We start from the raw sequence: 13,283 nt of genomic DNA, 5'->3' as shown, positions 1-13,283 counted from the left end.
AATTTATCTCATTATTTTTTTCAATTTTTGTAATTTTTTCTTTTTTTTTCGGATTACTGCACATGATTTACATATTTTTGAAATTTTTTGGTGAAATAATTAAAAACCTAAGATGATATTCGACACAAGTTTTTGGAATTCGTTTATAAGTGGTCAACGTCGAAAACGATAGTCTACATTTTCAACGATCGAAAACTCATTTTTGTCGAGCGGTCAAAAACGATAGGACTCGAATTGTATACCTAATTGGCTTGATTAAAAATGGTGCAATGGAAGGTTCCATGAATTATAATTTAAAAAACAAAAAAAAAAAAAAAACATAATCGGATTCAAATCTAGCCTTCACCAAATAGCCTTTTGCACGGGAACCTATGGGGAATTGACAAAACCTCGTCTAATCATTGTCATATAAAAAAGTTCATAGCTATCCATAGCCTTCCAGACTCGGCAGTAAATTTTAATTGCCTTCCATTCTTACAAACTGTTTGAACGCATACAGGAATGGGTGAAAGTTGTTACCTAGTCATTATAGGCCTTGTTCCTTGACCATATCAAAATAGTGATTTTTTTAATCAAAAACTTGCCCTATAAAGTAAAAAGAAATTACATTTTCCTAGATGATTTTCTAGCTCATAGTTTTTTCAATTAACAATCTATCCATGAAAATTTTGCACCGATTCACAGTGCGTTGACCAGTGGACAAAAATAAAAAAATCAAGTCTATTATATGATGAAAAACCGGTGCTTCACATGAAGGGCTTATATTCTACAATTATAAAACACAGTTTTTCACTGCCTAAAAACAAGATTCAAAAAGATTACTGGTGTTCTTCATGATATTTTGATTATTCAAGCTTAGGTTCAAATTAATGTTTATAATTTTTTTTCAAGTGAAAACAAATGTTCTTGACTTTTTTTTTTTTGTTAATTATCAAAATAAATATCTGTAGATCAGGTGTGTATGTCAGTTTGTTTTTGTAAAGTGAAATTAGTTTTTAAAAAAATTAACCTAAAAAAGTCTGTTTTTTGTGACTCAAAAACTAAATTTATATCATACTGTAGCAAGCTGTAGCAGAATCTTGTATGCCACAAAGTTCCCTTATATTTCTACTTTCTAATCATACTCACCTTTTTTGCTCATACTTGCTCATCTTCAAAATATTTACATTTTGGTAGACCCATTTTCAGTACTAAAAAACAAGGACTTTTTCGAAAAATTGGCTTAAATTGTAAAATTTTCAAACATAAAGGTGCTTTATGAGTTTGCTTTAAGTAAAACAAAAAGCTGTGGATGCTAGAGTGCCTTCAAAATATTTTGCTCCAAAATATCGTGGAATTAAATTGCACTTTTGTCATTTTTTGGACAATTTTCTCATGTGGTTTTTTTTCTATTTTATATGTTTTCATTTCTTTTGTTTTTTTTTTTTGTTTTTGTAGGAATCAAGCATTATAAAAAAAAAGTCTTAACATTGAATTTCATATAGTTGGACTTTTTTTAAAGGAATTTTGCCTGCAGAGTTGGCTCTCATTCGATATTATTTAAAAATTTATTATTTTTTTGTGAAATTTATCATTACTTTGATGAAATAGGTATACCATAAATATGCGTTTCTGAAGGTTTTCTTATTCAAAGAAACACAATTTTTTTATATTCTGATTTTTGTCCACATCCCCCACACACTCGACGCACTGTGCGATTGCGCAAAACCAAAAAAAAAGGAATAACGAGCAAATATAAAAAAAAAACAAAATATACAAATATCAAAAATGAAAAAGTAAGTACATAGGTAGTACTCTCACGAAGTTTTTTTTATCAAAATTATGGAAAAATATTCTTTCATAAACGCCAAGCATTGGTCTTATTTCTTTAGGCTATGGCGTCATAAAGCATCAGCCAGAGGGTACAAATCATGAAATTTGGCTTTCTAATCGATTTATGATGTTCAATTCTTAGAATTCAATAGTTAAGTTTACCTTTTTTTTTCAGTTCATTGAAATCACAAGTATTCATAATCATTCAACTGGGCTGATTTAAGGGTTCTTAGCGCTTTCAGAGTTATAATTTTGCTTACTATTTTCAAATTTCTTTTGCATGAATCTGAAATGATTTTGATAATCAAATCTATGAAAAAAATCCTATAAATCAATAAAACAAAAAAGTCCTTTTTTAATAATGAATAATTATTTTTCAAAAGGTAGGTATGAGATAAGTTACCTACCTACAAAAAGGGGTTAAAAAGAAAGAACAATAATAATAATAATGAACCATTCTTTTTGCCTTCCACTGTTCTTTTTTTCTTCATCTGATATTAGTCTTCGGATATATTATGCCTATTCCTACCTACTGTAAGATTATTATGAAGCTAGAAAAATAATCCATACATAAATCAGCAGAAAACCCTAAGACAAAAATCTCAATTGTGTGTGTGTATGAAAGAAAAAAAAAACAACTCCTATTTCTTTCAAGATTGTATGAGTCGTTGAACTCAACATTTTTTGTTGTTATTTCTTCTTTTCTTCACTTCATTTATTTTATTGAAAACTCATTATAAAGATGCTATAGCGCAAAAAAAAAAATCAATCTACCCACAATCTTCACGTAGGTTTTACAAAAACACAAAAGAAAACCTTGGAATAACTTGCAACATAGTAACTAGAAACTAGAATATATTAATAAAAAAAAATTTAGATTATAAAAATAAAGTTAAAAAAAAAAATACTTACGAACTGTGACCAATTTAGGATCAAAACCACTGACTTTTTTGTCCAACAAGTCAATCTTAGTTTTAATACTTCTCGTTTTATCGCCAACATTCTGTAGCTCCTTATTGAGATTATGAAATATATCGCTAGCAATAATAACTAAAGAAGCCAATTGCCTTAATGCATTGCTTAAAGTTATATTACTGATTGATTCCAATTCATAGCCAGTTACTATCATTGGCTGTGATGGTTGTTGTTGATTTATAGTCGATGAAGGAACAGCAACATCATCTTCATCAGAAGCAGCTAAAGCATCCACATCATCTTCATCTTCTTCATCATCAACATCGTCTTCGTGGTCATGATGGTTATAGATTCCATCAACTTTACTCCCTTTGCCATTGCATGAGGAATAACAATCAATGCCACCATCATCATCATAACCGGATCTCTTGTGGCTTCTTCTACTTGTAAGGAATTCCTCCTCATCGTTCTTTTCATATTCTTCTCTTTCACCACATCGACTTGCTTTAAGTCGCTGTTGTTCCTCCTCCAATGAAACTCCAATTCCAGTTCCTCGACATTTCGATATCAGTCTCTGGCTATGACTCTGATTGTTGCCAATATTTGTCGTCGTCGATGGAACTGGTCCACTCGACGAATCAACTTCATCGTCAACTACTTCGATATCAATATCTGCAGTGGAATAACTAAAGCTGCTTAACGAATTTGTTTTGCCATTGCAACAGCTTCCAATTATAGTACCTTTACTTTTATTGTTGTTGTTGTTATTATTATTATTATGAATGCTAGCAACATTATTCTTGCAACAATGTTGCTTCTGTTGTTGTTGATGCTGTTTAACACCACTACAACAACAATTGCAACAACAATTCGACGTGGATGAAGATGATGGTGGACTATGTGAACAAGATGAAGCATCTTCCTCATCTTCTGGATTGTAAAGTGTTGCAACAACATTGTTGCTAACAGATGGTTCAACACTTGCTAAAGCAGCATTGGAATGCACAAGAACTCGTGTTGTTGTTGTTGTTGTTTTTGTAGCAACAACAAGAGGAGAGTTGGCATTGGTTGTGGCAGTGTTTTGGATAGTAGATTTGGATTGGCGTGCAACGACCGCACCCGTTGTCGTCCTTGGACGATGATGTTGATGGTCAGGACCAGGAGGAATGCGATTGCTGCTGCCATGAGAACAGCGCGACAAATAAGTTGGTTGAATAACACGTTGAACGAATGGCATTATATTCTAATTCCCAACGTTCTCTCGAAATCAAATATCAACTCATTATAAACAAGAAAATGGGAAGCACCAAGTTTCTTTAAGAAACACAAGAATTCACGATTTATTCCTTCCAAATTAACTTGAAGATTTAAAAAGACTCGAATCAACTTTTTAGTTTCGAGAGAGAGAAAAAACTACTCCCCACGGATTTTTAAGTTGAATCCCGGGATTTGTGGTTCGTGGTGGCAGAGTAGAAGCACCTTTTTCACTTCTTCACTTTTTTGAAAAAAACAGAAAAACGAGAGGAGGGAAAATATTTGTAAAAAAAAAATAACCAAAGGAACACGGAGAAACCCAACAACAACAACAAGAAGAACGAAACGACAACGAGAGGAGTTGAGTTGAGACGATAGTCGAGGAAGGCGAACGAAATAACAACACAGAAAAACTGGATAAACTACTTTTTTTTTAAGCTGCGTGTGTCTTCTTTCGAGGAGCCGACGGAGGACGACGGGAAGACTGTCGTCGGCATCTGCTGTGTGAATTTATAATTAAAGGTAGTAGAAAAGGGCTCTAGATTGGGTTACGTTTTTTTTTGCTCGTCGGTCGTGGTTACATGAAAAAGAACTAAAAAAGAGGAGGAGAAGAGGAGAACATTGGTTTTTGGAATTCGACAGAGAGGCTTCCAATTGTTACTCTGGTAAATTTGCAAATTCTTCAATGGTTTTTGTGCAATTTTGTTGTTCTTTCTTTATTGGGTCCTCTTTTTGTTATTGGAATATTTTTGAAACGCGAGCCCAACCCTAGTTTAATAAAAAAATATGTAAATAAAAAACATAAAAATTTATTGACAACACACAGAAATCTTCTCACATTTAGCCGGTTTTTTTTTTTGTTTGTTGTTTTTTTACTTTTTTGGTTGTTGTTTTTTTTTTGGAGAAACGAAAAATAATAAATAAATAAGAGACGGATGACGACGACACGATGACGTTCACACACGACCGGCAGGCAAGGTTCGATTGATGAATGAAAAATATAGCAAACAAATGCAAAGTGGGAAATTTTTTTTGAGAAAGAGAGTGTGAACAGAAATGTCAAAAAAAAAGAGAATAAAAGGAGAGTAACTCTCTCAGGTAAGTTTGAGCATATTCAGCTATTTGAGGAATGCAGTTGCGGAATAGAACTTGTATTAGGGTTGAAACAGAATTTTGAATGGAAACGACAAGATAAAAATTTGAGAGACAAATGACGATACACGTGTGTATGTTTTTTAATTTTTTTTCCAGTTTTGTCACACGATCCATTTTGTCTCATCAAAATAAAAGAAATTTCGTTCGAAATCATAGGTCTGTTTAATGAAGAAAAACTGGAACAGAAAATATCAGAACAGCACAAATTCTTGAAAACTGTCAGAACAAAAAAGATCAGAAAAGTACACCTTCCTATTTTATAGGGTTGACTTTTGCCTATCAGTTTTGAAACTTAAAATTGAAACAAATTTTTTTTGTTATGACTTTTCATTCAAATAAATTATAATTAATCAGAATATTTGTTCACATTTTGAATTTTTCTTCATATTAAGAAGATTCTACACAAATTTTCATTATTTTGAATTTATTTAAATATATTTTTGTAAGAATAAAACAAATCAGTTGCTGTTTGACACTTCTCACTCGTTTGCTCTACCTCAAAAGTAGGAGCAGAAAAACTTGAACTAATCTGTGTTGGAAAACTTCATGGAACACAAAATGACAGTTTGTAGAACAGTTAAGGGCAAGGTTTTTCTTCATGAAACACACAAATCTGTACTTTTCGAATCTTTTCTGTGCGGATCAGATTCATTAAACAGACTTCATTATTCTCAAATCATAAATTTGAAAGAAATATTGCTTTATTTATAGAACAAAATGGATTTGGGAGACGTTGAAAAACGTTTATCGCCAGTGATACAGTTACAAAACAGGGACCCAGATAATGAATAGAATAGACTGGTGAGAGAGAATAAGTTATTTAGAATATCGAGATTAAAAAAAAAGTACTTAATTGAAAAGAATATTTATCATCACTGTATTTATGATTCAAAACAAATGAATAGGGTAGAGTTGACTAGTTGCGGCCATCTCCAGTTTCTGGTCACCTTTCAGAAAATAGGGCTTTTAAGCAAGAAGTGCTTAAACGTCAAACTCCACTTTGATGAACTTGACATGAATCTTTATTTAACATGAGTCTTTAAACATTCAGCAACAACTTAGCTAATAAATTCATACGAAAATTAATTTATAACCAGTGTTTTATTAAATTTAAAATTTGTATATGTTATGTTCATTAAAGTGGGGAATTCGGAATTTTTCTCTTATGCTGTTCTTGTTCTTACATATAAGAAACAGCATAAAAGAGCAAACGTAATTGCTAGTTATAACGATTTTTCGAAAGGAGTGGCCGGAAACTGGAGACGGCCGCAACCATTGACTTAATTATATATGGACTTGAGCTGCTAGAAGTCAGCTAAGGTTGGTTCCACTTGTTTCTTGCCGTAGCGCTCTAACCAAAAGCGGAGAATACTTGAAGGGTCCAGGGAACAGCTCAAGTCCATATTTCAAATCATTTCGAGAAAAACGCATTTTTAAATTTTGTTCTCCATACAATTTAGTACTTAAAGCCTAGTACGCTGCTGATGCGAAACGAAATTTTCCATACAAAAATTCGTTAACGAAATATCTTGAACGAAATAAAATATGTTTTGTTTTTGTTTGATGTTTACTTTGGAGACTTCAAAATTTTTCGTTTCGGTTCAGCAGCGTACAAACAAAATTGAAAAAAAATGGCTATTTTCTAAACGCGACGTTGTAGAAAGTTGAATGTTTTTTTAGTCGATAGATAAATTTATTGTAAGGCTGACAAATAGTATTGAAAAAATTCTAACAAATTTCAGAACCAAGTTATAAATGGTTTTTTTAAATTAAAACATGAGGTAGACCTTTGACAAAGTAGTGATTATACGTGGGTGACATTTTTTTCTTTTTCATTCGAAAGATAATAAAACAAAGTTAGGGGTCTAATACAGATTTTTTTTTTGAGCCTCTGAGTTTTTATTTTTTTCAATTTTTCGTCGCATTCAAAAAATTTCAAACTAATAGAACGCGTACACGATGCCTCTTGAGTCAAAGACTCAAATTTGACATTTCTCTTTTGATTTAAGTGTTGTTGTTGTTGTATTCCATCAAGAAGCAAAAAGAAATGAAAGGGAATGTTGAAAAAAGAAAGATAGTGCAAAAAGAAACGTCAAAAAAGAGTCTCAGAACTTTGGCCCACGACTCTCCGGTCGGATAATTTTTTGTTTTATCTTCTTTCTCTTTTGCACTCATTAGTTTTGAAAAGAGGCGCGCCTCTTGAGGCTTCATGTAATAGCTGACATTAACATTTTTTTGTAAGCTTTTTTTTTATTTTAATTGTTTGAAATAAATAAACACAAACTGTTGTTACGATGACTATGATTGGACATATTGGAGGAAAGGATAGTGGGTGCCTTCATGGTTGCATGGTTGCTTTGTTTACATGCTCATTTGCGATCAGACTAATGTCAGAAAAACTATATGCGCATGTATTTTACTTTGAATTTATGAACACTTTTTCTGAATTGCGCCAGTTGTCAAAATTTTTAATTTGCCATTCAGCCTCTTCTCTAAAATTAACAATATATTATGTTAATTCCATCCTTTAAGAAAAAAACAGAAAACTTTGTTATAAACATTTATGTCAATATTTACAAATTAATTATATCCAACAAATTCGCGGCTACTTTTGTTACCTTGACTTGAATTTTGAACTTCCATTCAAAATTTTGATAGAATTGAGAAATAAAAGAAAGCTGTATCATTATCTGAATGTCGTCGATAATCACTCAATTCATTGGTCAAGTCGTGTTGCATGAGTCTCGCATTCTCTTCAATTTCCGCATTAGTTCGCTGAAGCTCATGAATCGTTTCTTCGTAAGCTAACTCTTGTTCATTGAGTTCGCTCTTGGCAGCAGTCAATTCGGATTTGGAACGTTGTTCTCTCTTACGCATCACAGTCATGTACTTTTCCATGTCTAGCAGTTTGTTGGATGAGAAATCACATTGTTTAGTGAGTTCACGAACTTTACTATCATACATTGGCTCCATTTCTTGACGATTTTGTGTTGACGTTCGATTTCTTGTTTAAATTTAACAAGCCTTGGCTTCGATTAAATCGGCACGAATGCGTCGCGACTCCCATGGACTTGGTGGGAGGGATGCATTTAGTGATGTATCAGCACTGGCAATGCGTATAGAATTTGCACTGTCGTTGTTGGAGGCTGATTTGTTGAAAGAAGTGTTTAGGCTTGTCACGATGACTAGAAGTAAAAATATCAAAAAAAAAAAAAAAAAAATAATAATAAAAATAATAATGAAAATTATTTACCTTCCAAGCAGACGTCCTCCTTCTTCATCGTGTTGTTGACATTTGACTCCATTTTTGTAGGAGAGAGTTTCGTCAAAACAATGATGGCCGCCTCGTTAAGAGGGGAAGTAACAAAATCTAGAAAAGAAAAAAAGTAGTAGATTATAGAGATGAGTCCATTTGGTAAGGTAGAGTCGGGAGTAGATCTGTAGAAAAATAAAAGATTCATGAGATATAATTATATTTCATTCCGGAAATGTAGCCGGATATGAAAGGCAAAAGGAAACCGATGAATTGTTGTTTCTCAAAATCTTCTATAACAAGTAGAAATTGGAAGAAATCTTTTTGGGTTATGGGTTTGTGTCCATGCTATCACTACTATATTCACCTTGTGGTATAGAAAAAGCAATTACTATGACTGTATATCAGTTAGGCACATGATTGGAAATGATTATGACATAGGGAAGACACCTACTAGGGCTATATACCTGATAGGTACATGAATCACAGATGATGGTGTGTGAGGAATCACACCATTTGCAACCTGAAATATAGAGTCAGAGATAAATGTGGAGGTGGGAGAAAATCTGGAACGATAGAAAAGAAAGAAACACTGGGTGGCAATAGCGTAGTTATTCACCAGTACGAGTAGTTTGTAAAAGTGGATTCATATCGTCGGTGGCTAGTACCAGCTACCAAAGTGATAAAAAGTTAAAGTTAGTCAGCAAAACCAAGATCTTTTTTTTTGTAAGGCAGTGCGTTTTTTTTTTGTATGTTGTATATCCGGCAATAATTCGAATTGAATTTTAATTCAAAATTTAAAAAGAACCAAAACCGGATACTGATCCTCTGGCGAGCGAAGGAAGTTTTTATTGAAAAGCTAAAATAAGAAAAATAAAAAAATCCCAAATCGGTAAGTGGTACATTATGATAGTCTTAAATACAGTTATCTAACGTTCCAACGCGTTTAGGCTTTAACGGTGAAAGGGTCTCGAGATTTGGCGGTCACCGACAAAGTCAAACGGTCGTGGCCGCCAATAATATTTAACATTCCTCAAGTAAAATTTATTGAATGTACCTGAGAATTCTTTCGAATAGTCTTTCACTCCAAGCATTTTATTCAAATAAAAAAAATTGTTTTCGGCGAATTATAAAGAAAGGAAAACTCCAACCTAAATTGCAAAGATAAATCTTGAAGACATATATAAGAATCCCAGATACGTGCAAAAGGCACTTCCACGAAGAATCCGCAAAATAAAACCGAAACTAAATTAAACAGAAATCATTACAAAAAAAGATATATTTTAACAAAAAAAAAAAAAAATGAAAGATAAAAAAAAATTAAAATCATAAAATTTTTTTTTTTTGGTGATATTTTCGTTTAAGAAATTAATAATTGTAAAAAAAAAAAAAAAAAATATTTTTTTTTTAATAATTCTGTAATTCTTTTGAAAAATTTAAACTTCAAAAAAAAAAAAGATAAAAGCAAATACGAAATCCTTTAAGAGGGAAAGTTGATACCCGCTAGAGTTAGAAAACCCGACCCTCGGTGCCTTCGGGAAACGACGTCATAGAAGACGCAACCAAAAATTTTTTTTTGTACTCCTAAACTGAGCTCAATTTAGGCAGGTGTAGAGTTTCGAAAATTTGAATGAAAAGGACACAAAGGTCCAAAATCCAGAGTGAGTTTTTGTATTTCAAAAGGTACAGGGGGATATTCACCTTGAGGTCCAATTGGCCTTCAATTCATATTGGGGTTATATAGCGGAAGGAAAGTTTCTGTGTTAAATGTTTTTCGTCATAAAAAAAAAAAAAAATCAAATAAATTTATATACTTTTTTATTTGAAAACTTTATTTTTGAGTTTAAAGAAGAATAAAGTAAAATTCAATTTTTTGAAAATAAGAAAAAAAAAGGTAAAAATTTTAAACAAAAATCAAAATAAAAAAAAATAAAAAAAAAAATATAACTTGTCATGTAAAAATAAAATAAAGCTAAAATTCTTTTTGTTAATTAATTTATAATAAAATTAAAAACTAAATTGAATGAAAATGATCCAGTCAATGTTTGTCGAATCGTTTAAAATTCTTTAATAAAAATAAGAAAAATTATGTTTGTGAATCACCCAAACCGTCATGTGTTTTTCTGAGCTGTACACCAGCTTAATGGAATTCTAGGTTTTTGATTTTCAGGGGGGTGGAATGGGAGGTATGTGCCTCGGGCGATAATCCAGAATGGGCTGAAGGACGCATGAAGGAAGATATCAGGGGAATCCAACAAAAGTGGAAATGGATTCCATGGTAGGGTGGGCTATGCGTTGCCCAACATCAGCAACGTCACTCCGAAAAATTTTCGTCGATACTTGGTGGTAAGCCGTATTTTTTTTATGTGGTGGAGGGTTACCTGTGAGTAACGTTTTTCGTTTTTTTTTGTGAAATTTTTCTTTGGCACGATTTATGTTTTTGTTACCTGGTCTAGTCTGACCGAGGGACAAGATCCCCCCCTATTCCGGCGAGTTGAGCCGTGCCTCGCGAGCGTGCCAGGTCCCAGAGTCAGACTCATCCCAAAAAAGAAAAAAAATCCCATACAATACATTTTTTATTTTTCCCTTCATTTTGCTTACCCTTGAAGTCCTTAATTTCCATATCCGGTTTCCATTCCGTTTCCTTTTCTGTTCAAAACTTACCTTAATAATTTTAGTTTCAGTTTCTTCCTTCGATTAAGGATCCGTTCTCACTTCACATCTTACCTTTGCCATCACCGTTTCTTTATCCAACCTAAAATCCTAACCTCGCTTTTCTCCATTTTTATCCCCCTTCCCCCCCAGCTAGGACGGTAACAAAATGGCGCCCAACGTGGGGCCATGTCTTATGTCCCATCAGTCATTTTTGGACTAGGTTAATCTTCTATCGGAACGTATGTCGTGATGAAGATCGCTCTTTAGAACGCTTCCTCACTAGCGACGGAACTTTAGATGAGGCCACCGACTACAAAATGATTGATATTAATGTTGTTCCTTATTACCAATGTCGTTGTGTTTAAGTCTAGCATGTCTTCATGTGAAAAAAAAAACCCTTAGGTAGATTTCTGAATCGCGGCAAAAACTTGGATGCTCCTTCGTTGGTTACATAACGTTATGCAGTTGAAATTAACGAGAGGTATCGTAAGTCTTGATCTGAATTGCTCTTAAGAATGTCGGATCAATTGCGACGATGCATCTCGAAAAGAAAGAAGAAAACAAGTCCATCAATCTTCAAAATTGTTGCTGCGACTGGTATCGACGCGAGTGTATGTCTTGTTCTGGATAGCTCTTGAGAAAGCCAGATCAATTGCGACATCTCAAATTGATACGAGACTCATAGTTAGTGCGAACTTGTAATGTATAAATGTCGTCTGATTATATGTATTTTTTTTATGCTTACCTACCACATACCAAGTTCGGCAAGAAAAAGTATTGAACCTTCATGCTTCTTCGGGTAATTCAAGTCGTCAAAAAAAAAAAAAGAGAAGTTGATGCCCGAGAACAGCCTCCTCATACACCCCCGAATGCTTATAATACACCAATAAATACAAAACAATTACAAAAATCAAATAATTTATTTTCCCTTTTAGTAGTTAGATATACACACATATACATACACACCTACAAAAAACAAAAAAAAAACTTAATTAGTTTTTTTTATTAAAAAAATAAAAGTATTTCAAAGAAACCAATATAGGTTAACTTTGGTAGCTGGGTTGTCAAACTTAGTTTCAAATATTCAAAGCAAAACTTAAATATATATTTGATTGTAGATATACCTATGTAAGCACTGTTTCCGTTCAGTGTTTCAAAAGTATATTTGTATAATATTTATTTTTGATTCTTTTTCTTGTTAGTATCTATCGTTCCAAATCTTTTGGTAAGCTATATTTAGAAAACAATCCCGGCCAAAAGAAAAGTTTACATTTAAAAGGTATCTTTATCTACCATTGGCGTATACATGTAGCAATAAAGAAAAACAAAAAAAAAAAAGAGAATAAAAAGCTAAACAAGAAATAAAGTTGAATTAAATGTTTTGTATCTCCACATATAGGTAGAGTTAACACATACATTACCCAAAGATTATATAATCGTTACATTTAAATATCTTAGATAGAGTTTAAAAGAAAAAGATTCGAATTAAACTTTTCAAATCTTTATTAGATTAGTTTTAACAAAGTTGAAGGTAGGCTTTACATTTTTTTTTGATCTTATTCATATCCATACAATCATTTATAAAATTATACAAATACAAACATACAAAAGTAGTTAAGATAAATCGTTCAACGTTTTTTTTTTTATAAATTCACAACTGTTATAAATTCTGATAGATGATTCATTTGCTCACAATAAGATAGTTTTCTTTATACATTGATTAGATTTTTTTTTGATAGTTATTATTTAGTGTCTATAATTTCGTGTTGCTTAACAATATTAGTGTAGTCGTACTTCCAAGTAGAGATAAGAACGAAGAAGGTCCACCCGAGTGATGAGATCTGAAAAAAAAAGGAGAAAAGAGTAAGTAAAAGTACCACAATTAGGAATAGAATTATAACTCGGTCCGTAGCAAAGAAAAGAAATAACATGGCACCGATCGTAAATCACTCCCCGACTGGTAGAGGTTCCAGTATTGCTCCGCCGGCAGCTCCTACGGCTGGAGTCAATCAACCACCGCCCTCAGTAAATCCTACAGAGGAGCCAGTTAGAACCGAATCGTTGTCAGCTCCTTCATACAGTAGCTTAACAGGTTTGGGGGGTTCCACCGAGGCGGAACAAGTTGATCATAGATTTGATTGGTCACACGACTTTGAAAATACTACGAGACGAATTCTAGAAGATAGAGCCCCAAGGGGTAACCACCCAGATCTAGCCTTAGAGCTTTTGCCCAATCCAA

The 13,283-nt window shown here is 32.8% G+C and overlaps 1 protein-coding gene and 1 long non-coding RNA gene across 3 annotated transcripts in view; both read right to left on the bottom strand.

Moving 5' to 3' along the window:
* The window catches only part of LOC129916964 (serine-rich adhesin for platelets), a 114,629-nt gene extending 109,676 nt beyond the window's left edge, over nt 1-4,953 (bottom strand). Inside the window, exons 1-2 of the mRNA XM_055997234.1 lie at nt 4,820-4,953; nt 2,725-4,749 (exon numbers count right to left, since the gene is read on the bottom strand). Of these exons, the coding sequence (XP_055853209.1) occupies nt 2,725-3,964 (1,240 nt within the window). The 5' untranslated portion in view covers nt 3,965-4,749; nt 4,820-4,953. The remainder of the gene's footprint in view (nt 1-2,724; nt 4,750-4,819) is intronic.
* A 2,474-nt stretch (nt 4,954-7,427) lies between these two features.
* On the bottom strand, nt 7,428-8,519 carry LOC129914424 (uncharacterized). 2 transcript variants are annotated; one of them, XR_008772182.1, is made up of 3 exons: nt 8,390-8,507; nt 7,755-8,321; nt 7,428-7,661 (listed from the first exon to the last, which is right to left on the bottom strand). It is a non-coding gene; the product is annotated as an uncharacterized LOC129914424 (long non-coding RNA). The 2 variants fall into 2 exon arrangements; XR_008772181.1 differs by lacking the exon at nt 7,428-7,661 and having other exon boundaries at nt 7,684-8,321; nt 8,390-8,519.
* Between the last annotated feature and the right edge of the window lie 4,764 nt (nt 8,520-13,283).

The sequence above is a fragment of the Episyrphus balteatus genome, chromosome 3 (genome assembly GCF_945859705.1).
Source record: "Episyrphus balteatus chromosome 3, idEpiBalt1.1, whole genome shotgun sequence".
Taxonomy (NCBI): Eukaryota; Metazoa; Arthropoda; class Insecta; order Diptera; family Syrphidae; genus Episyrphus; species Episyrphus balteatus.
This window is presented reverse-complemented; position numbering and strand designations above follow the sequence as displayed.